The 24,945-nt window shown below is 39.6% G+C and overlaps 1 protein-coding gene across 9 annotated transcripts in view; it reads left to right on the forward strand.

Annotated features, from left to right (window-relative positions):
- The window catches only part of DNAH11 (dynein axonemal heavy chain 11), a 372,548-nt gene that overhangs the window by 35,271 nt on the left and 312,332 nt on the right, over window positions 1–24,945 (forward strand). For 8 of the 9 annotated variants that reach the window (XM_045052477.1, XM_045052478.1, XM_045052472.1 and 5 more), the window contains one exon: window positions 21,592–21,708. The exons of the other annotated variant lie outside the window; for it this stretch is intronic. In XM_045052477.1, coding sequence (XP_044908412.1) covers window positions 21,592–21,708 — 117 coding nt within the window. The remainder of the gene's footprint in view (window positions 1–21,591; window positions 21,709–24,945) is intronic. 9 annotated transcript variants of the gene reach the window in all.

The raw sequence follows: 24,945 nt of genomic DNA on the forward strand, positions 1-24,945 counted from the left end.
TTGTGGAGAAACAGGAGGAACCCGCAGCTGTGGTGACTCATGGCCTGAGACTTTTCAGAGTCTCGTAAGATGTCTATCTCTTGGCGGGCATTCAGTAATCTGGATGGAATAGAACTCTCAGCAGGGCCTTGGCCTAGTTCTCCTGAGCATCTTGGCAGAGAAGTGTGAGACCCAGCGTGTACGGGATCCTCAGGCGCACTGCCTAGCGAAGCCTGGATTTCCTCACGATGAGAAAACCCAGCAAGGTTTCAGAGTGCCGGGGTTGGAGGACGAGCCTAGGTTTAGCTGATGTCATTGCCTTGGCTATGCCATAGGTCCTGACTTTACCCTTCTGTCTTCACAAAGTCTTGCATAGTCACAAACATGGAGGAATAGAAAACTCATTTGCTGTTGACACATCTATTTGCTTTGTGTTTGTGTTTTGGTATTCAGTATTTTGAGGCCCCATTTGTTTCTCAAGTAACATGGGGAAGGCTTACTTCTGCCTTCCATGTCCGAGTTGGAGACCTCAGTCACCTGCCCTCAGAGTCTCCTTCATCATCCTGTCTGGTTATCTTGCCTTAGACTAAGAAGCTCCTTGACTTTGGTCATTCCTTAAAATAGTAATAACTATAAGTTGATTTAATTGCTGAGCTTATGTTGAAGAAGAGCTTTGCTTTTTTTTTAATGTATCCTGGTTCAGGGTTGCCTCAGAATATTGCAGTGATTATCTATTTTTTGCTTAATGAGGTTTTCATTTGGTGCTTTTTAGCTGAATTTAACGTATTGATTTTTATGATGAATTCAGTTGGTAATTTTTACGACATATTTTCTCAAATTGCTTCAAACCTAGTATATTCACACAGATGTGTCCACATGCCCACCCAGGTGCCCTTCTTCTCCCGCTGCATACACTTCACCTGTTCCCTGGTCCCCAGTGAATACGCACTAGTGCTAACGTGACAGTCGAGTGTATCGTGACTCTGGTATGGTACTGGTTTAAGCATGTTTCAGTAAACTAAAGAAATAGTTGCTGGTAATTTGCTTTGGGATATGCTAGTGTTTATTTCTTTTAATCAATCTCAAGCCTATAATCAGGCTTTGAGCCGTCCCTGGTGTGGCCGAAGAGGTGTGCCACTGTGGTTGATTTACAGAACATGGGGATTTTCTCAGTTTTATCCATGAAAACGTTCTTGGGTTTCTCAACTATTTTTGAATAGAAAGGGTCACTTTAGGTAGTTTCTTTGGCTTCTTCCTATGGAACTTTTGAGACTGATACAATTGTGGGGAAATACTTGCATTATTTATTTTTTAATTGAAATTTATTTGACATATAACATGGTACAGATTTAAAGTGCACAACATAGGAATTTCATACATTTATATATTGTAATGTGATTATCATGGTGATGATAATTAGCACCTCTGCCACATTACATAATTATCCTTTCTTTTTAGTGATTGGATTCATTGTGTTCTAGTCTGTCAGGAAGTTTGATATTAATGAATAGAGACACAACAATATTGTATTAAGATAACAGACTTGCTAAGAGATTTGCTTTATTAATTGTTTGTATTTAACAGCTAGTCAGGTGACTTGAGGCTCGGCAGCTTTGCATGGCAGACATTTTGAGGTGTTACTTGATTAAATAAAATTCCCCAGATAACTAAGCAAGGGTGATGGCTATTCGTGAGAGTAATCTCTTGGTTCCACTAAGTCTCTGTTCATCTGAGTCCTTTAATATTTACTGAGCAATTGCGGGGTGCCAGGAATTGTGCCAAATCTTCACACATTCCTGCTTAATAATTCTGAGAGTGACACCCAGGCAGATGAGATCAAGTAAATTATCTGAGATTGCGCTGTCCCCAGGGAGGGGAACAGATTCCAGTTTTGAACTCTGAACCTCATGCCCAGCAATCTCTCCCTGTGGTGCCGCTCCCGGCTCTTGAATATTTATCTCCCTTGTTGTCTCTTCATTGAAATAAAGGGAATAAGTTCATCATTGCAGGATCCTCTCTGAAAACCCGTGCTCTGAGGTGGAGTGATCCAGGGTGCTGTGTCTGTTTACTTTTTCTGCCTAGTTCTTACTGGGAAGGTTGCTTCAGGTACCTAGACTGTCATCATACCAGAATCCAAAATACATGTTTAAAAGTTGCTATTTAGGAGCTCCTGGGTGGCTCAGTCACTTAAGTGTCTGACTCTTGATTTCGGCTCAGGTCATGATCTCATGGTTTGTGAGATGGAGCCCGTGTTACACTCTGTGCTGACAGCACAGATCCTGGTTTCGATTCTCTTCCCCCCTCCCTCCCTCCCTCCCTCCCTCCCTCCTTCCCTTTCTCCCTCTCTCTGCCCTTCCCCTGCTCGCTCGCTCTCTCTCTCTCTCTCTCTCTCAGAATAAATAAACTTAAGAAAAAACACAAGTCAGTATTTAATCTTTGTCCTCTTCTAGTCTACCGAATGATTAAGTTTTGTATTAATATATAGGGCATTTTTAATTTTAATGATATACATTTTATATTAGCCATCTGCAGGATTTTCGTATCTCTTACCTGCTTATTTTTCAAAATAAAACATATTATTTAAAAACATGACTCTTTTATCCTTCTGGAAATGTAGCATGTGCAAAAATGTAGTCCCCGTCTTCTCACCCTGCTGTCTTTTTCCTAAGCCTTCCAGTTTTTCTCCCCAAAGCCATTTACCATTATGAGTTTCTTGTATAATGTTCCAAAGGAACCTGGTTCATGCACTAGCCTATACATGTATATATTCTTTTGTATTCTGTTTTTGCACAGATCGCATTCTCTACATATCACTTACACCTTGCTTTTGTCACTTAATATATTTTGGCGGTCTTTATCACTACAAAATTATTGGCTACTTTTTAGACAATTCGGTATTATTCCATTGAATTGATGTACTTTCCATTTTTAAATGGTAAAGTAACAGATACTATTCTTTAAAAATTCATTTAGGAACTTCTGCTTCTGGGAAGATGGAATAGATATATGTTTTCCTGTTCCTTTTAGTAAGTAGGACTAAAACACTGGTCACTCTATATAAAACAAAAGACTCTGAAGGGTGAAAAGAGGTGGATTGGTTAGGGGCTTTTCTTGTTACCTGAAATGACCCAGGCATGGAATTGGATTCACTCACAACATGGAAACACCAATGGGCACAGACATAAAAAGCCCTAGTAAAAGCCTGATCTCTCTTAAGAAATGGACAGCATAGTAAGACAAAACTTGCAGGCCATAATCTCTCTAGTTCAGTCAACCAGCACAGAAGAAACTGTGTCTCGCTCCCATCCATGTCAGCAAAGATTGGGGAGCCTAGACTTAAAACCAGTCTCTAACAGGTACCTCAGCCCCCCCCCCCCCCCCCCCCCGACCCTACTGGGATGGTGTCAGAGATTGGCCAATTAGAGAGATGTGATTTCATCCTGGCTGGCCAGTAATGAGCTCACTCTTTGTGGAGTCGATGGTGACCCCAAGGGAATCCTGGACCTCTTTCCTCATCCAGTAGTATTCTTACCCCACTGGGGTAGCTCAGATGAAGCCTGCTGGAGAGTCGGGACTTTGACCGTGGCCGACCGGTAACGAAGTCACCTACGCTGTGGCCTCTGTGGAGACCACAGGTGGAACTTGAGTGCCTAGCCATAGAATAGAGCTCCCCACACTCAGGTGTTCATGGATGCCAAATGAGAACCTGGATGTTGATCTCTACCTGACAATAATGAGGCTGGAGCAGTATCAGGGAAAGTCAGCAAACACAGGATTTAACATCCAGAGTCTCATAATACGAAAATGTCCAGAGTTGATTGAAAATATTATATCAACAGCCAAGAAGACCTCATCTGAATGAAAAAGACAACTAATACATGGCAGCATTGAGATGACAGAAATGTTAGAGTTACCTCACAGATTTTAAAGAGCCATGCTAAAAATGCTTCAAATAATAAGGAACATACTTGAAACAAGTAAAAAATGGGAATTTTAGACCTGAACAACAGAATAAAATACAAAGCACAATGATTGGGGTCAATGGCAGAATGGAGGGGTAAAGCATTCACCAACTAGAAGATAGAGCCATAGAGACAACATAGCAATAAAACGAACAGAGCCTTAGGGAACAGATCTAGCATTTGTGTCATTGGCTTTGGAGAAAAAGAAGAGAAAGACCATGAGGCTTAAGGTGTTAAAGAAATAATGGCTGAAAACTTCCTTAATTTGGCAAGAGATATAAACCTACAGATTCAAGAGGAAATAACTCAAAGCAGAAAGATAAATCCAAGGGTAAACTCAGAGAATTCTATGCCAAGACACGTAATTAAACTTTTGAAAACTGAAGATAAAAATTCACCAAAGCAGCATGAAGCAACTTGGAATGGGGAAAAATGATGTGAATGAAAGAGGATTTCTAATCCGAAATCATGGAGGCCAGAAGGAAATGGTCAAACATTTTCAAGCACTGGAAGAAAAAAACTGTTAATTCAGAATTCCCTACCCAGTGAAAAATAACCTTCAGGAATGAAGGGGAGATCAAAATCTCAGATGAACAACAACTAACAGAATTTGGTACCAGTAGACTGACTCTAAAAGAAGAGCTAAAGGAAGTTCTTGTTACAGAGAGGAAATGTTGAAAGAGAGAAACTTGGGACCCCAGGAAGAATATGGTAAGGAAAAATATGTGTAAATACAATGGGCTTTCCTCCTCTCCTTGAGTTTTCTAAATTATTTTTGACAGTGAAAGCAAAAATTACAACACTGTGTTTTTAACTATATGTGCTGAAAATATTTAAGACCATCGTGTTTTAAACGGATGAGTATAAAGGGATCAAAATGGAGGTAAGGTTTTTTCTTTTTTTGCCTATTTAAAAATTGTGGCAGGGGTGCCAGGTGGCTCACTTGGTTAAGTGTCTGACTGAGGCTCCGGCCATGATCTTGTGGCTCGTGCGTTTGAGCCCCGCGTCAATCTCTGTGTTGAAAGCTCAGAGCCTGGAGCCTGCTTTGGATATTCTCTCTCTCTCTCTCTCTCTCTCTCTCTCTGCCCCTCCCCTGCTCATTCTCTTTCTCAAAAATAAACATTAAAAAAAAAATTAAAAATTGTGGTAAAATGTGTTCTACATAACAATTTTTGTGTCCATTACAAAAAAAAATGTTTTAGAGAGAGAGAGCACTGGTGCAGGGAGGGGCAGAGAGAGAGGCAGATAGAGAATCCAAAGCAGGCTGTCTGCTGACAGTATCGAGCCCTACGCGGGGCTTGAACCCTCAAACCAGGGGATGATGAACTGAGCTGAAGTGAGACTATGAACCAACTGAGCCATCCAGGTGTCCCTTTTGTGTCCATTTTTAACTGTACAATTAAATGGCATTGAGTATATTGACAGTGTTGTACAATCATCACTGCTATCCACTTGCAGAACTTTTTAAAGTTTGTTTTGAGAGAGAGTGTGCACAAGAGTGGGAGACGGGCAGCGAAAGAGAATCCCAAGCGGGCTCCACACTTCACACAGAGCTCCACATTGGGCTCTATCTCAGGAACCGTGATATGAGGACCTGAGCTGAGATCAAGAGAAGGATGCTTAACTGACTGAGCCACCCAGACACCCTGCAGAACTTTTTTAAATCTCAAACAAAAACTCTGCACCTATTAAATGATAACTCTCTTCTGCCCCTTCCTCTCAGTTTCTGGTAACCTCTCATCTGCTTTTTCTCTGTATGAATTTATTTTAGGTATCTCAATAAATTTAGGTATCTCAAGAAATGTTGGTGGAATGATAAAATGTCTTATGTGTCACAATTTGATATTTTAAGGCTAAATAATATATGTAAATGCTGAAATTTATTCACTTGTTGATAGATACTTGGGTTGTTTCTAACTTGTGGGTCTTGTGAATAATGGTGCTGTGAACAATGGTTTACAAGTATCTGAGTCCTTTCAATTCTTTGGGGTATAACTATGATTTGAAATGCTTTGTCGTGTGGTGGTAATTTATTTATTTATCGTTATATTTAAAAATATTAATGTTTGAGAGAGAACATTAAAAAATTAATGCTTTTGAGAGAGAGAGAGAGAGACACAGTGCAAGCAGGGGAGGGGCAGAGAGAGAGAGAGACACAGAACCCGAAGCAGGCTCCAGGCTCTGAGCTGTCAGCACAGAGCCCGACATGGGGCTTGAACCCATGAGCTGTGAGATCATGACCTCAGCCAAAGTTGGACGCTTAACCAACTGAGGCACCCAGGTGCCCCTGTTTTTTTATATTTAATTTTCTGAGGAATTTCTGAGCTGTTCTGCATAGTGGTTGAACAGTTTTGCCCTCCCACCAGTGATGCAGAAGAATTCCGGTGCCACCATGTCCTCACAAACACTTGTTCTCTTTCTTTCTTTCTTTCTTTCTTTCTTTCTTTCTTTCTTTCTTTCTTTCTTTCTTTCTTTCTTTCTTTCTTTCTTTCCTTTCTTTCCTTTCTTTCCTTTCTTTCCTTTCTTTCCTTTCTTTCTTTCTCTCTCTCTCTCTCTCTCTCTCTCTCTCATAGCCATCCTAATGGCTGTGAAGTGACATCTCATTGTGGTTTAATTTGCATTTCTCTAATAACTAGTGTGTTGGTCATGATTTTTATGTGCCTATTGGCCATTTTTATATCTGTGAAGAAATACCTGTTCTAGTCTAGTGCCCATTTTTTCAGTTCACTTGGAGGTTATTTTCTACATTTTTGACATTAATCCCTTATCAGATATAAGACTTGCAAGTAGTTTCTCCCATTCTCTCTTTACACTTTTTTGATAATGTTTTTTGATGCAAAAAAGTTTTTGAATTTTGATGAAGTCAGATTTATCCATTTTTTTCTTTTGTTGTTTGTGCCTTTGATGTCCTATCCAAGAGATGATTGCTAAATGAATGTCATGAAGATTTTCTCCAGTATTTTCTTCTAAGAGTTTTATACTTGAACTCTTATATTTAGGTCTTTGATCCACTTTGAGTTAATTTTTATATATTTGTCAGGGTCCACCTTTATTGTTCATCACCATCGGTATGGAACTGCAACTGACTTGTGCATATTGATTTTGTATCCTGTGACTTTGAATATATTACTGCTAATAGCTTTTTTTTTTTTTTTTTGGAGGAGGGGCATAAAATCTTTCGGGTTTTCTACATAAAAAATCCTTGTATGTGTTATGAGATAATTTTACTTCTTTCCAATTTGAATACTTTAAATTTGTTTTCTTACATAATTGTTCTGGCTAGTGTTTCTAATGCTATGTTGAATAGGAGTGAAATTGGTCATCTTGTCCTGTTTTTGATCTTAGGGGATAAGATTTTAGTCTTTGAGCATTGAATATGCTGTTATGTTATCTTGGCAGTTTTAATAGATGACCTTTATCAAGTTGAGGAAGTTTCCTTCCATTCTTTATTTAGTGTTTCTATCCTAAAAGGGAATTGAATTTTGTCATGTGTTTTTTTTTTTTTAATTTTTTTTTTCAACGTTTATTTATTTTTGGGACAGAGAGAGACAGAGCATGAACCGGGGAGGGGCAGAGAGAGAGGGAGACACAGAATCAGAAACAGGCTCCAGGCTCCGAGCCATCAGCCCAGAGCCTGACGTGGGGCTCTAACTCACGGACCGCGAGATCGTGACCTGGCTGAAGTCGGACGCTTAACCGACTGCGCCACCCAGGCGCCCCTGAATTTTGTCATGTTTTTTATGCATCAGTTGAGATGATTGTGTAGGTTTTTTTTTTTTTCCTTTGATTTTATTGCTTTGGTGAACTACAGTGATTGTCTCGTGCCATCCTTGCATTCCAAGAAGAAATTTAGTTGGTTATAGTGTATAATCCTTTTAATAAGCTGGTGGATTCTGTTTTCTAGTTTCTGTTGAGAGTGTTTGCATCATGACTGAGGAGGGGTACCAGTCTACACTTCGCCCTTCTTGTAGTATTTTTATGTGGCTGTGGTGTCAGGGTAGTGTTTGCCTCATAGAATGGGTTAGGGGTATTCCCTTCTCTACAGTCTTTTGGAAGAGTTTAAGAAGGATTGGGGTTAATTCTTCTTTAAATGTTGGCTAGTGTTCACCAGTAAAGCCATCTAGTTTTAGGATTTTCTTTGTTGTATAGTTTGCAGTGTACTGGTCTTTGATGTCTTTGGTTAAATTTATTCCTAGATATTTTATTCTTATCCACTTGTAAGTGGAATTGTTTTCTTAATTTTTCCTATTGATGGTTTCTTTAGTGTATAGAAGTGCAACAGGATTCTGTGTATTAATTTGTATCCTGAAGCTTCACTGTTTACATTCATTGTAATAGGTTTTGTTTTAGTGGCATCTTTAGGGTTTTCTATATATGGTACCATGTCATTTGTGAAGAGTGATAGTTTTACTTCTTTCCGGTTTTGATGCCTTTGATTTATTTTTCCCATCTAATTGCTTTCACAAGAACTTCCAGTACTATGTTGTGTAAAAGTGGCAAGAGTGGACATAATTGTCTGATTCCTGATCTTAGAAGAAAAGCTTTCATCTTTTTACCTTTGAGAATGATGTTAGCTGCAGGTTTGTCATAGATGACCTTTATTATCATGAGGTGTGTTCCCTCTAACTCTACTTTGTTGAGTTTTCATCATGAATGGATGTTGAGTTATGCTAGATGCTTTTTCTGCATCTGTTGAGATGATAATGTGATTTTTATCTTTCATTTTGTTAATGTATTTTTGGTCATGATGAATGATCTTTTCTATATATTGTTGAAATTGATTTGCTAATATTTTGTCAAGAATTTTTGCATCTATGTTCATCAAGGATATTGATTGGTAATTTTCTTTCTTTGTAGTGCCTTTGTCTGGTTTTGGTATCAGTATGCTGACATCATAGGATAAATTGGAAAGTACTTCTTCCTCTCAGATTTTTTTTGGAATAGTTAGAAAAGGATAGGTATTAACTCTCTTTTAAGTGTTTGGTAGAATTCACCTGTGAAGTCATCTGGTCCTGGACTTTTGTTTGAGAGTTTTTTGGTTACTGATGCATTTTTCTCACTGGTAATTGTTCTGTTCATATTTTATATTTCTTCCTGATTGAGTGTCAGAAGATTGCATGTTCCTAGAAATTTTTCCATTTCTTCCAGGTTGTCTGCTTTGCTGGGCTATTATTTTTCATAGTAGTCTCTTCTAATCCTTTCTATTTCTATGGAGTTTGTTGTGTTGTTGTTGTTTGTGTTACTGTTTTCCTCCTTAAAAATTTTTTTTTTCTAATTTTTTTAATGTTTATTTTTGAGAGAGAGAGAGAAAGAGAGAGAGAGCATGCAAGCATGAGCAGGGGAAAGGCAGAGGGAGAGGGAGACACAGAACCTGAAACAGGCTCCAGGCTCTGAGCTGTCGGCACAGAGCCCCAGGCAGGGCTTGAACACATGACCAGTGAGATCATGACCTGAATCAAAGTCGGACGCTTAACTGACTGAACCACCCAGGTGCCCCTGTTTTCCTCTTTTATTTCTGATTTTGAGTTCTCTTTTTCCCTTGTTGAGACTGGCTAAACGTTTCTCATTTTATTGTTTTAAAGAACCAGCTCTTAGATTCATTGATTTGATCTCTCTCTCTCTCTTTTTTTTTTTTTTAGTCTTTATTTCCTCTCTGATCTTTATTATTTCCTTCTAACTTTAGGCTTTGTTGGGTTTTTTTAGTTCCTTTAGGTATAAGGTTAGATTTTTTGAGATTTGTCTTATTTCTTGAGGAACACCTGTATCACACTCTGTTTCCCTCTTAGGACTGCTTTAACTTTGTCTCAAAGATCTTGAACCATTGTGTGTCCACCTTTTTTTGTTATTGTTTTTGTCTCCAGATATTTTTTGATGTCCTCCTTGATTTCTTTATTGACCAACTGGTAGTGTAGTACCATGTTTTGTCTACGTGTGTTCATATTTTACAGTTTTTCTTGTAATTTTTAGTTTCATCTTTTTGTGGTCAGTAAGATGCTTGATAGGATTTCAGCCTTCTTATATTTATCAAGACTTGTTGTGTGTCCTAAAATGACCCATCCTGGAGAACGTTGTGTGTGTACTTGAAAAGAATGTGTATTCAGCTGTATTTGGATGGAGTGTTCTGTATATATCTTTTAGGCCCATCTGGCCTACTGTGTTGTTAAAAGCCACTCTTCCTTTACTGATTTTGTCTGGATGACCTATCCACTGATGTAAGCAGAATGTTAAAGTCTCCTACTATTAATGTGTTAATGTCAATTTCTCCCTTTATGTCAATATTTGCTTTACATGTCAATATATGTATTTTTAATTTTTTTGATATACACACATTTTTGAGAGAGCATGAGCATGACCAGGGGTGGGACAGAGAGAGAGGGAGACAAAGAATCCAAAGCAGGCTCCAGGCTGTGAGCTGTCAGCACAGAGCCTGACCCGCAGGTCTCAAACCCGTGAACTGGAAGATCATGACCTGAGCCGAAGTCTAACATTTAATGAACTGAGGCAACCAGGCACCCCTTATTAAACATATATTTAGGTGCATAGATATTTAAAATTGTTATAGCCTCAGGTTGGATTGATCCCTTTATCATTATGTAATGCTCTTTGTCTCTTTTTGCAGTCATTTTTTTTTTTTTTAAGTTTCTTTTGAGAGAGAGAGAGTGCATGTGAGCAGGGGGAGAGGCAGAGAGAGGAGAGAGAGAATCCCAGGCAGGCTCCATGCTGTTGGCATGAGCCCAACTTTGGGCTCGAGCTCACAAACTGTGAGATCATTACTTGAACCAAAAGCAAGAGTCAGATGCTTAACTGGCTGAGCCACCTCCTTGTTCCTGCAGTCACTGTTCTAAAGCCTCTTTTGTCTACCATAAGTATTGCTACCCTCAGCTTTTTTTTTTTTTTTCACTTCCGTTGAAGGGAATACTTTTTCCATCCCTTCACTTGTAGTTTGTATGTATCTTTAGGTTTGAAGTGTGTCTTTTTTTTTTTAACGTTTATTTTTGATAGAGATAGAGCACAAGTGGGAGAGGGGCAGAGATAGAAGGAGACACAGAATCTGAAACAGGCTCCAGGCTCTGAGCTGTCAGTACAGAGCCCGACGCGGGGCTGGAACTCACAAACCCGCGAGATCATCACCTGAGCCGAAGTTGGATGCTTAACCAACTGAGCCACCCAGGCGCCCTTGAAGTGTGTTTCTTGTAAGCAGCATATAGTTGAGTCATATTTTGTTTTCCATTCATTCACTGTATGTTATTTGATGGGAGCATTTAGACCTTTTACATTTAGAGTAATTATTGATAGGTATGTATTTAGTGGCATTTTAATTGGGGTTTGTTTTTTTTTTTTTTTTGGTTTTTGTATTTCTTTTGTATTGTCTTGCTCTTCTCCCTCGTGATGATGACTTTCTTTAATGTTTTGCTTGGATTCCTTTCTGTAAATTTTTTGTATATCATTGATTTTTGGTTTGTGTTTACCATGAGATTCATATTTAATACCCTATGTATGTAGCACATGTGATAGTTAAGTTTGAACACATTCTGAAAACATTGCATTTTTATTTCCTACTGCATGTTTCATGTATATGATGTCAAATTTTTCATCTTATTTTGTGTATCCCTTAACCAATTGTAGATAGAATTACCTTGTTTTTTTTTGTTTTATGCTCCAAATTTTTATTTAAATTCTAGCTAGTTAACATATATTGTAATACAGTTTCAGGAGTAAAATTTAGTGATTGATCACTTACATATAACACTCAGCATAACAAGTGCTGTCCTTAGTACTCATCACCCATCTAGCCCATCCCCCACAGACCTCCCTCCATCAACACTCAGCTTATTCTCTATTGTTAAGGGTGTCTATGGTCTCTCTCTCTCTCTCTCTCTCTCTCTCTCTCTCTCTCTCTCTCTCTCTCCTCTCTTTCTTTCCCTTCCCATGCGTTCATCTGTTTTGTTTCCTAAATTCCACATATGAGTGAAATCACGGTATTTGTCTTTCTCTAACTGACTTTGCTTAGTGTAATACAATCCAGCTGTATCCAGGAATTGACTTTTGTTTTAATCTTCATTACTAGCCTTGTAAGTGATTGATGTAGTACACTCCTATTGCTTTTAGTGGTGAAAAATTTTCTTTTCATAGTTTTCTTCTATTTATGGCCTTGCCTTTTCTGATTAAAGAAGTTCTGTTAGCATTTTTTATGAGGCTGGTTTAGTGGTGATGAACTTCTTCTATTTGGGAAACTTGATATCTCCTTCAATGCTGAATAACTTTGCATGCTAGGTTGAATATTCTTGGTTGTAGGTTTTTTCCTTTTAGCACTTTGAATATATCATGCCATTTCCTTCTGTCCTACAAAGTTTCTGTTGAAAAATTAGCTGATAGTGTTTTAGGGTTTCCTTTGTACAGAAGTAATTGTTTTTCCTGTTTTAAGGTTACTTTTTCTTTAATTTTTAACATTTTAATTTTTGTGTCTTGATGTAGACCTCCTTGGATTCATCTTGCTTGGGACTCTCTTTTTTTCCTGGATGTCCATTTCCTTCCCCAGTTTAAGGGAATTTTCAGCTATTACTTCTTCAGATAAGTTTTCTGCCTCTTTCTTTCTTTCCTTTCTTTCCTTTCCTTTCCTTTCCTTTCCTTTCCTTTCCTTTCCTTTCCTTTCTTTTCTTTTCTTTTCTTTTCTTTTCTTTTCTTTTCTTTTCTTTCTTTCTTTCTTTCTTTCTCTCTCTCTCTCTTTCTTTCTTTCTTTCTTTCTTTCTTTTTCTTTCTTTCTTTCTTTCTTTCTTTCTTTCTTTCTTTCTTTCTTTCTTTCTTTCTCTTTCTTTCTTTTTCTTTCTTTCTTTTTCTTCCTTCCTTCCTTCCTTCCTTCCTTCCTTTCTTTCTTTCTTTCTTTCTTTTTCTTTCTCCTGAGACACCTATAAGGTGAATGTTGTTATGCTTGATGTTGTCTTAGAAGTACCTTACTATATGCTCATTTTTCTTTTTGCTCTTCAGCTTGAGTCCATTTCCATACACTGTCTCCCAGATGATTGATTCATTCTTCTGCATCCTCTAATCTGCTGCTTCCTTTATTGTATTTTTCCTTTGTTCTTTAGTTCTGATAGGCTGTATTTTCTTTCTTTGTTGTAGTTCTCACTGATTTCATCCACTCTTCTCAAGTTTAGTGAGCATCATTACTTTGAACTCTTTATCAGATAGATTGCTTATCTCCATTTCACTTAGTTGTTTTTTGAGATTGTATCTTGTTCTTTTGTTTGGAACATATGCCTCTGTCACCTCATTTTTTCTCACTCTGTTTATTTCTATGTATTATGTAGGCCAGTTGTGTTTCCTGGTCTTGAAGGTTGTGTTATTTAGAAGGCATTCTGTGAGCCCAATAGTACAGTGCCCCCTAGTGCCCAGCACCAGGTGGTCCGGTGGTGTCCCCTGTGTGGGCGGTATACACCCTCCTTTTGTGCCTGGGCTGCATCTGCTGTAGTTGTGCTGGTGAGTGCTGCTGCCCCCCAGCCCATCTGTCTGCAGCGTCTGGCTGTGACTACTGGGAGTGTACTGGTGGGAAGGGCTGGCCCCTGGTATGCCCAGCTGAGAGGCCTGGCTATAGCTGCTACAGGCTGGCTGGTGGGTAGGACTGGCTCCTGGCATAGCTGGCTGAGAGATCAGGGTAGGCTTGTGTGGGCATGTCCCCTCCAACCCCAGGAGCCTCTTTGGAGGGGGCGTGCGGTGCCAGTCCCGGCCAGGACTGCCAGGTGTGTCGGGGACGGGAGCCACTTGGCAGGGTGGGTCTGCAGGGGAATTCTGGGGTCAACAGTGAGTGCTAGCAGTACAGATGGAGAGTGTCAGAACCAGCTCTGGCAAGCATCCAGCCAGCTAGATTGAAGGAGGGCAAGAAAAATGGCACCCACCAGCACTTTCTTTCTCTGAGAAAGCTCTTGTAGATCCCTTCCCCTTCAGCACACATCTTAAAATTAAGTCAGTAGATTTCCTTCACTTATAACCCAGGTGGCTTGACCAACTGCTGCTCCGTGCTAGGCCTTGGGCATAGTGGTACAGTGTGCTGGTCCTTTAAGAACAGTCTCAGTTTCCTGTAATCCTCTGCCTCTCCTGGAGTGCAGCCCTTCTCAAAGCCAAGTGTTGTAGGAGCAGGTCTTTAGGTACAGATCCCCATGGCCTGGGGTGCTTAATGTGTGGCTTGATAACATTCCTCAGGGAGGACCTTCACACCTGTGACATCCCTCCCACTTGGGGGTCCCTCCCCTGGGGTTTGGTGCTCAACTGCATCTCTGCCCCCTCTTCCCTTCTCAATGTGTCTTCTTCTTTGTCTTTAGCTGTGGATGATCTGTTCTAATCTTTAGATCATTTTCCAAAGGACTTACATTAAATGTGTGTCATGGGAGGAAGTGAGCTCAGGTTACTCTTACTCTGCCATCGTCTTAGAACTCATCTCAAAATAGCCTTGATTTCCTTTGTGATTTCTTCCTTGACTCATTGGTTGTGGGAGGTAAGATTTAAAAAAAAATTTTTTTTTTAATATTTATTTTGGAGAAAGAGCAGGAGTGGGTGAGAGGCAGAGAGCAAGGGAGACATGCAGGATGTGAAGCGGGCTCCATGCTCTGAGCTGTCAGCACAGAGCCTGACACAGATCTTGAACTCACAAACTGTGAGATCATGACCTGAATCAAGGTCAGACACTTCACCTACTGAGCTACCCAGGCGCCCCTGGAGGGTAAGATTTCATACTTTAACTGGTGAAAGACGATGACATTAGATAGTGATAACTGATGGACACATAATGTAATAATTTATAAATGTATCTAGATATAAGATCTAGAACAATACAGAGAGTTACATTTGAAACACTATATTTACATCAAATGTAATTCTAAAAAAAAATTCAAATAATTAGAGCTGAAGACAGTAAGAAATGGAGGAAAACAACTGAAAAGAAACAAAAAAAAATTGACAGTTAAGCCTTAATGTAGCAATAATTACCTTAAATGTAAATGATCTAAATACACCAATACCAAGAGCTTGCCAGAATGTACTAAAAAATATGACCCTACTGTATGCTTTATTTCAGAAATTTGCTTCAAATATAATCAAATTTGTAGATTAAAATTATATTGTAGATTTGTAGACCCTTGATAAAAGGGTCAGTCCACCAAGAAGACATAGCAATCCTAAATGTGTATGCGCCAAAGAAGACAGCAGCAAAATATATGGTTGAAAACTGATAGAACCGAAAAGAAAAAGAGACAAATTCACATTCCAAGTTGGAGACCTCATTGGCCCCTTCTGAAAATTGAAAGAACAAGTGAATCAGAAATGAATGAAGATGTGGAAGAACTCACTAACATCAACCAGGAGGATCTAATCTATGTTTATAAGACACTCCACGCAACAAAAGCAAAATTCACATTCTTTTTAAGTGCTCAGGAAACATATACCAGGAGATGCCATATCTAGGCCATAAGACAACCTTAACAAATGTACGAAATTGAAATTGTACAGAATATGTTCTTTGTTGACAATGGCATCAAAAAGAAATCAATAATGTAAACATAACAGGATTTTTTTTTTTTTTTAAGTTTTATTTATTTTTGAGAGAGAGACAGAGAGAGTGAGTGGGGGAGGGGCAGAGAGAGGGAGAGAGAGAGAATCCCAAGCAGGCTCTGTGCTGTCAGCACAGAGCCTGACGTGGGGCTCGAACTCACACACTGTGAGATCATGACCTGAGCCGAAACCAAGAGTCAGACTCTTAACTGACTGAGCCACCCAGGCGCCCCTTACAGGAAAATTTCAACATTGGAAACTGAGAAGCACATCTTTAAATATTCTATGAATCAAAGAACAGTGTCAAGGGAAATAAAATATAGAGAACTTAATGAAACTGAAAATGGAACCTATCAAAATTTGTGGGAACAGCCAAAGCAGTTCTGAGAGAGACAGTGATAACACTCAGAATGTATAGATTAAAAAAGTCTCAAAACAGTAGTTGAGGTTTTCACTTTAAGAGCCTAGAGGAAAAAAACAAACAAACAAAAAACCTAGAAAAAAGAGCAAAGTAGATACAAAGCAACTAGAAAGAAGAAACAGTAAAGAGAACGGATCTATGAAATTTAAAAAATAGAGAAAAATCAATGAAACTAAGAGTTAATTCTTTGAAAAGACAAAGTGAAAAAGCAAATTACCAGTATCAGGGATAAAATGGGCTACCACTACATTCTCTGCAGACATCAAAAGAATAATAGGGAATATTGCAACAAAAAACAACCTCTGCACACGTCAATTTGACACCCGGAAGAAATGGACCGATTCCTCAAATACCAGAACTATCACAGCTCATCCAATGAGAAATAGATAAATTAAAATTTTTATTTTATTTTTTAAATTTACATCCAAATGAGTTAGCATATAGTGCAACAATGATTTCAGGAATAGATTCCTTAATGCCCCTTGCCCAGTTAGCCCATCCGCCCTCCCACAACCCTCTAGTCACCCTCTGTTTGTTCTCCATATTTTAGAGTTTCTTATGTTTTTTCCCCCTCCCTGTTTTTATATTATTTTTATTTCCCTTCCCTTATGTTCATCTGTTCTGTGTCTTAAAGTCCTCATATGAGTGAAGTCATATGACATTTGTTTTTCTCTAACTAATTTCACTCAGCATAATACCCTCCAGTTCCATCCACATAGTTGCAAATGGCAAGATTTCATTCTTCTTGATTGCCGAGTAATACTCCATTGTATATATATACCACATCTTCTTTATCCATTCATCCATCGATGGACATTTGGGCTCTTTCCATACTTTGGCTATTGTTGATAGTGCTGCTATAAACATGGGGGTGCATGTGTCCCTTCAAAATGGCACACCTGTATCCCTTGAATAAATACCTAGTGCAATTGCTGGGTCGTAGGGTAGTTCTATTTTTAATTTTTTGAAGAACCTCCATAGTGTTTTCCAGAGTGGCTGCACCAGCTTGCATTCCCACTAGCAATGCAAAAGAGATCCTCTTTCTCCACATCCTCACCAACATCTGTTGTTGCCTGAGTTGTTAATGTGAGCCATTCGGACAGGTGTCAGGTGGTATCTCATTGTGGTTTTGATTTGTATTTCCCTGATGAGTGATGTTGAGCATTTTTTATGTGTCGGCCATCTGGAAGGCTTCTTTGGAGAAGTGTCTATTCCTGTCTTTTGCCCATTTCTTCACTGGATTATTTGTTTTTTGGCTGCTGAATTTGATAAGTTCTTTCTAGATTTTGGGTACTAAGCCTTTATTTGATATGTCACTTGCAAATATCTTCTCCCATTCAATCGGTTGCCTTTTCGTTTTGCTGATTGTTTCCTTCACTTTGCAGAAGCTTCTTATTTTGATGAGGTCCCAGTAGTTCATTTTTTCTTTTGTTTCCCTTGCCCCCAGAGACCTGTTGAGTAAGAAGTTGCTGCAGCCATGATCAGAGAGGTTTCTGCCTGCTTTCTTCTCGAGGGTTTTGATGGTTTCCTGTCTTACATTTAGGACTTTGATCCATTTTGAGTTTATTTTTGTGTATGGTGTAAGAAAGTGGTCCAGGTTCATTCTTCTGCATGTCGCTGTCCAGTTTTCCCAGCACCACTTGCTGAGGAGACTGTTTTTATTCCATTGGATATTCTTTCCTGCTTTGTCAAAGATGAGTTGGCCTTATGTTTGTGGGTCCATTTCTGGGCTCTCGATTCTGTTCTATCAATCTGAGTGTCTGTTTTTGTGCCATTAAAACTTTTTTTTAATGTTTATTTTTGAGAGTGAGTGTGTGAGTGGGAGAAGGGCAGAGGATGAGAAATGGGCTCTGTACTGACAGCAGGGAGCCTGATGTGGGGTTCTAACTCAAGAACCACAAGATCATGACCTGAGCTGAAGTTGGATGCTTAAGCACCTGGGCCACCCAGGCGCTCCAGAAACAAATTTTAAAGTGAGATACATTTGACGTATAACATTGATTAATTAGTTTTAGTTATGCAACATGAGTTTGACATGAGCATAGATTGAGAAACGATGATCACAGTAGGTTTAGTTAATATCCATCACCACATGTGGTTGACATTTTTTCCCCTGTGATGAATAGAAAATTTGAATAATATAACTACTAAGAAAAATGGATTTGTGATTTAAAAACTTCCCAAAAGGGGGGTTCCTGGGTGGCTCAGTCGGTTAAGCATCCAACTCTTGGTTTTGGCTCAGCTCATGATCTTAGAGTTTCGTGAGTTTGAGCCCCATATTAGACTCTGCGCTGGTAATGCAGAGCCTGCTTGAGATTCTCTCCCTCAGTGTCTGCTCCTCTCTCCCTCTGTCTCTGTCTGAAAATACATAAATAAACTTAAAAAAAAAAAAAAAAACTTCCCCAAAGGAAATATCCAGGCCCGGACTGTTTAACTGGAGAATTCTTCAGTTATTTCCAAATATTTAGGAATTAATATTAGTTCTACACAGTTTCTTACAGAAATACGAGAGGAGGGAACACTTCCTAATTTGTTTTATGAAGCTAGTAGTTATTATCCTGATTACCAGACCAGAGCAGATAATTAAAAAAAAAAAAAAAAAAAAAAAAAGTACAAACTATTTTCCCTCATAAATCTAGAGCTAAAAATCCTTAGCAAAGTATTAGCAGAATTTGGCAACACAGAAGAAGGACCTATACCATATGCAAGTGAGGTTTATTTTAGGGATGCAAAGCTGGTTTAATATTTGAAAATCCACATATTAACAGTTTTAAAGAAGACAAGAATGATTATGTTAAATGATGCATGAAAATCATTTTACCAAATTCAGTGTCCTTTTCTGATGAAAACTCTCAGAATAGAAACAGAGTAACCTCTTGAATTTGCATAAAGAACATGTTCCAAAAGCCTGTCGCACATTATACGTAATGGTTAAGGGTCTTTCTAAATCCCAAACACGTAGCATATGTTCAACTGCCCACTCAACATCTGAGCTGAAATATTTGATAGACATCTCAATATAAACTTGCAAAACTGAACCTCTCCTTTACCTGTACTCCAACCTACTCTTCCTTGTCTCCATCTCATTAGATGGCACATGTGATGCACAGCTTTGGAGTCATTCACGGTCTTGCTCTTTTACCCATGATAAACAGCAGGTTCTGCCAGACATACCCTGAGATTATACCCACATCTCATCTCTGACCTGAATTACTGCCTTTGCCCCAAAACTGCTTAGCCCCTGTCTTGGCTCCATTAGGGTCTATTTTTCACTCAGTAGCACGAGTGCCTTTTAGGAGTTAAGTCAAATCAGGGCATTTCTCTAGCTAAAACTTCAGTAATTTCTCATGTCACTAATAAGGGCAATTTTGCAGTTGCCAAGGTGGAAAAAAAAAGTTTATAATGATCCTTGAGTAATTCCAGCATATTGTTAATGCTTTAATAAGTATTTATTGAGAAACACGTGTGTGCCAAGAACCCCATTAAGTACGGGGACTGTGACTCTGACTACTAAACCTGTTCATTATACTCCCAGAGTTTTGACTCCAGGGGAGAATACAGGTAGGCAATAATCCAGTGGGCTCAGTGCTAGGATTTGAAAAATACAGAGCACTAGGAGAATGTTTGTGAAGGGCCCCTTTGCCAAAGGAAGTGAGAGGAAACTGAGAAAGTACCTGAAAGATAAATAGAAATGAAAAATAAATACACATTAGGCAGGTGAAGAGTGGGTAAAAAGGAAGGGCTTAGTGGAAAATTGAATCCTTCAGAAAGAGAGGATGGGTATGACCAGGCAGGTGGGGCTGGTTCCTAGTGTGAAAGGGGGTCCAGATCACATAGGGTTTTATAGAGTGTGGTAAGACTTTTGAGACTTTATCTTAAAAAATAAGGATTATGAATTGGAGGGTTATGAATAGTGACATCATAATATTTCTTTTTTTAGGAAGCTTATTTAGACGGCAGTTTGAGGAATTATTCATAGAGACAATAATAGAGGCAAAGAAAGTGTTTAGCAGAAATCCAGCTGAATGGTAGTGGTGATCTGGACCAGAGTGATGCCTGGAGAGAGGGAGCATAGTCGGGGTACTCACAAGGTGGTTAAGAGAAGAGATTGATAGCACTTGACCGAGAGAGAAGGGGGCAAAGGAGGTGGCCGAAATTTCTGTTTGGGTGTCTAAAAAGAGCTGCTTTTTAGAGACAATGATGAATTCAGATTTGTGCAAGATGACTTTGAATTATCTGTGAGACTTTCATGGGGAGAGGTGCCATTGACCTTCTGAATTTGGGTTGAATGAGTAAAACAGTTTAGGAGAGAGAGAGATAGTTGGGATCAAGATTCGCATTTTCCCCTCCTTGAGCTATTGACTACTAACTGTTTAACACTTGAGCATCTGAAATTGTAAGCTTCTTGTTGTTGTACTGAGAAGAGGGATAAGTTAGGCTTGTTGAGACTTGTTGGGAAGTTGTGTTTACTTTTAAAAGTCATTGATCTTGAATGAAGAGACTATCTCTTGTTCAGACCTAGAGACTTCCTCTAGATGCTAAATATAACATTGTGATATATGACACACAGAGCCCTAGAACGTTGCCATTGCACTCTGTTGTCAGGGTGTGTTAAAGGGCCAGCACAGTGGGTGTTCCTTCGTAGAAACCTACAAACGTTGTGATTGGAATGTGGGCTCTGGAGTCAGGTTGCCAGGATTTACGCTCTGGTTCTGCTGCGACTATGGGCAGGTTATTTAACTTCCCTGAGTTTGTTTTGTCCCGTGTAAGGCGGAAACAATATCACCTACATCATGTGGTGTTTGTGCAAGTTGAGTTAAAATTGGAAAGCATTCAGAACAGAAAACTGAATGTTAGCCATCAGTATTACTGCTGTTATTAATAGATGAGGCTTTGTTTATAGAGGTAACAGAGGACTCCGTGATGTTAAATGGGTGGTACGGTCTAGGGGCAGCATGACTGCAAAGTCCAAAGTGTTAGTGAATTTCTGGAACTTCTTTGGTGAAGACCGTGAATTGCTGTGCCATGCAGATGATAGTTATTCTTTCACGATTTCATTCTTTCTAATCACGGGAGTGGGTGGTTATTATTAGGAGGAAACTGGGGGTTGTTAACTGCATATTAACACACAGGGAAAATGGAAGAGCATTGTGTTTCATCCGTATCACTAATGATGCTTTCTTCCAGACCTGTGATTTTTGTTCTCGCCTGAAGAAATAGTGTTTCTGGGTAGGTTTTCTGCTCCATTAGAAACCATCCTCTTTAAACTTATAGGTATACTGAAATTACAATGAAGATGGGTTCTTTTTTATTTTCGGAAAAGCTTTGCTTTATCACTGATTAAAAAAAAAAAATGGATTGGGAGGAGGACAACAGACCTTGGGTCCAAATGCTGATGTCGAGGTCTGCACCGGTGAAAAGGCCAGTGGAAACGCAGGCTGGCAGCGCTAAATGCTCAGTGTTCCCATAAGGCTCCCGTTCTGAACAGTTAGATAAGTTCTTTCTTGTTCTTCCCTGGAATCCTGCTATGAAACATTCATAGAGATGGGGAGAAGGAGGAGGGGAGAGAAGGGGAGGGGGGAAGGGTGTCACAGGGAGGGAGAGGGAGGGAGGCAGGTCATGCTTCGGTGATCGCTATTTTCACTGTTGGATACTTTCTCATAAACTATTTGCCTTTCAATTTTACAGGAATTTGAAAGTGATTATGTTGTGTTTAAGTCCAAAACTTTGGAATTTGACCGAAGGCTTGGGACAATTCTTTGTGAAGGTTTCTTTAACTGCAGTGGTTTAGAAGCTGCATTCAAGGTTAGTTCTGAAGAAGCTATCATTAAAAAATATTTTCCTAGTGAATACATTCCTTTCGGATCCAGGTAAACTATTAACCAGTCACATGCTGTTTGCATTCACCTCCCTGAATTAAATTTTACGTACTGCTCTGATGAATGATATGCACCCTGGACAAGGTCATTGTCAGGACTTTGGGGCATTGATCTTTTCTCAGATGCAGTGTTGTAGCTCTTGTTACCTTTAGAGTGAGGTTGGCATGGCCACTGAAATCCTGATTGAAAATTAAGCCTCCATGAAAAGTGGGAAATACTTCTTAATCTAAGATTTTTTTCTTTACCGTTGTTTACATGTGTTGGGTTTACCTGGCCACTTCATTACTCTGACTGAAACAAATAGCATTTTGGGTACTATGTTTCATGAGGTATAAGACATCATAGGTTTTCAAACACACCATTATTTTGTGTATAAAGAAAGGAAAGTAGTGCCAAAAAATTATGGTTCCATCGATTATATACCATAGTCCACTTTCAGATGTTAAGATGCAAAAAAATGTTGGACAGAGAACTGACGAAATGCAGTGTGCTATGTATGTATTCTGAGTTACATAAAAGAAATGCATCGTCGCAGACCTCCCAAGAGGACAGCTTATGAGATGAGGAAGAGGGACATATATGAAACTTGCTTGTCAAAGAAAAGAACTGTAAGTGACATGTAAATTCAGATGACATCCCACAAGAGGAACTGAGGCTTCTGTTTCAGGAGAAATACGCCTAGGGAATCTTGGGCACAATTCATTGAAAATGGCAGTGCAAAACAAGAGAATGGACACAGACTTCATGTAAGATACTGTCCGATTTTGACCTTCAGATTCACATGATCAGTCAGTTGGTGGTGAAGGTAGAATTGTCTTGGCCTGGGAAAGCATTTTAACATGGAGAATTGACAAGGATCAAGTAGTTGTTCATTTTGTAAGAGCTGGGAGATGCAATGGAGATGCTGTTGCCCAAAATATATAGCCTGTTATTGTAGAATTAAGCTGCCTGTGATCCCATCTCTCAGAAATTACTATTTAATACCACCACTACTTTTTATTTGGCTAGAAATGCATACATGTATCTCTTTGACAAAAGTGACATCATAGGCTGGCCCTCGGCAACCTTTTTCACTTAGCAATCAATCATAAATATTTTCTTTTATAGCAGAATTCAATACTGTTTTTGTAATGGGTACCTAGTAATGTATCATACTCTCTGTTACTGGAGCTACTTTGTTTTTCATGCTTTTATAAATAACTAGAGGAAAGAATGTAGATGGTTCTCTTTACAGAGGCTCCTACCTGTTGTTGTTGTTGTTGTTGTTGTTGTTGTTGTTAAAGCCTTTTTTTTTAATGTTGGGGTGCCTGGGTGGCTCAGTCAGTTAAGTGTCCGACTTTGGCTCAGGTCATGATCTCACAGTTAGTGAGTTCAAGCCCCATGTCTGGCTCTGTGCTGAGAGCGCAGAACCTGTTTGATATTCTCTCTCTCCCTCTTGGTCTGCCCCTTCCCTGCTCCTTCCTGCTTTCTCTCATAAATAAATAAATAAACGTAGAAAAAAAAACCTAAAATGGGGCATCTGGGTGGCTCAGTTGGTGTGACTTCAACTCGGGTCATGATCTCACAGTTTGGGAGTTCTAGCCCCACGTCGGGCTCTGCGCTCACCTCTCAGAGTCTGGAGCCTGCTTGGCATCCTGTGCCTCCCCCTCTTTCTCCCCCTGACTTGTGCGTGTGCTCCCTTTCTGTCAAAAGTAAATACATAAACATTTTAAAAATAGTGATTGTTTATTTTTGAGAGAGAAAGAGAGTGCGACTGGAAAAAAGGGCAGAGAGAGAGAGAGGCACAGAGGATCTGAAGCGGGCTCTGGCCCGACAGAGAGCCTCATGCAGGGCTTGGACTCGCAAACCGAAAGATCAGGACCCGAGCCAAAGTTGGAGGCTTAACCACCTGAGTCACCCGGGCGCCCCTGCTAGCTCTTCTAGTTCAAGTCTCTCTTCTTCTCTTAGCACAACAGTTGGTACAGATTCTCTTCTCGTGTGTGCCACTTCTCTTTTTCTAAACCACTTTGTCTTTTTGTCATGTATTTTTTTCTTTAACTTTCCCCATATTTGTACCTTGTCTGTGGAAACGTATAACATGAGCTCCTGCCTGGTAGCTCTGCAGGGGTGGGACATCATCTTAGGTTTTTTGTTATATTTAGACCCCTTCCTTCAGTGTCTTAGGAAGCGAACACTTCATAACTGCTTGGGGTTGGGTAGACTGGTCGTCAGAGTCATGGAATGACACCCTGGTGAGGGTGACTCCTGGGAGAAAAGTGGCAGAGGACAAAACTTGCAGGATTGCGTATTGAGGAAAAAACGACCTCTGCCACCGGTACAGGATGATAAACTGTGACCATTGGCTGTTGGGTCCCAGGGAATAAATATTTGCAGATGCTTCTCCCAAGACCATGATTCAGGCCTGCCCTTGGCAAAGACGTGACCAGGAAGGGCACTGGGCCCAAACACTGTTCTCCTCTAATGTGAAACTGTAGTTCAAAGCCTCCAAGCATCGACACTCAATAAAAAACAAAACAAAGCCAAACGCGAAGGGATGTTTCTCTGAAATGTAGTGTGTCTGCGTGAGGCTAGACTGAAGTGTGTGAGTTAAAGTGTCTAGAGGAGTCCTCAGACAGTGAAAGTGGAAGCGATAAAAGTGTGACATGTGTAATGGTTCAGGTGGCAAGAGATTAAAAAAATTGTGGAAAGAGGAAAAGCTAGGAAAAAACATAAATAGCTAGTGCTTGAATGGTGGCAACAGCCTTAGGAAAAGCCATGTTATGTAGTGAAAGTGGGAATTAGACGAAAATTACGGTGGATCTTAAAGATCTCAAATGGGATATTTAGGAGAAGAAACATGTAGTGGGAGTCCATGTTTAATCGTTTGAGGTTGATAGGAAGGGAAGTGTTTTTCATACTCTTTACAGAATAGCTCTCAGTGCCATCATGACAAGGAAGCAAGAGGTGCCAGTGACCACAGTTCTCATCCCAGAGGGTAATTTTTAGCTACTTGGTCATGTGCACCTGCCTAAAGGGTTAAGACTTTTCTTCTTACCATTTCCTGGCTCTCCAGCCTCCCCATAGCCTCTCTGTCTTTTCTCTGTTACACTTGGAGTCACGTCTCACTAAACATATCAGGTAGACAAGATGAGATGTGGTCAGGAAGCTTCTGGTATTTCACTTG

Source organism: Felis catus, chromosome A2 (genome assembly GCF_018350175.1).
Source record: "Felis catus isolate Fca126 chromosome A2, F.catus_Fca126_mat1.0, whole genome shotgun sequence".
NCBI classification, from domain to species: Eukaryota; Metazoa; Chordata; class Mammalia; order Carnivora; family Felidae; genus Felis; species Felis catus.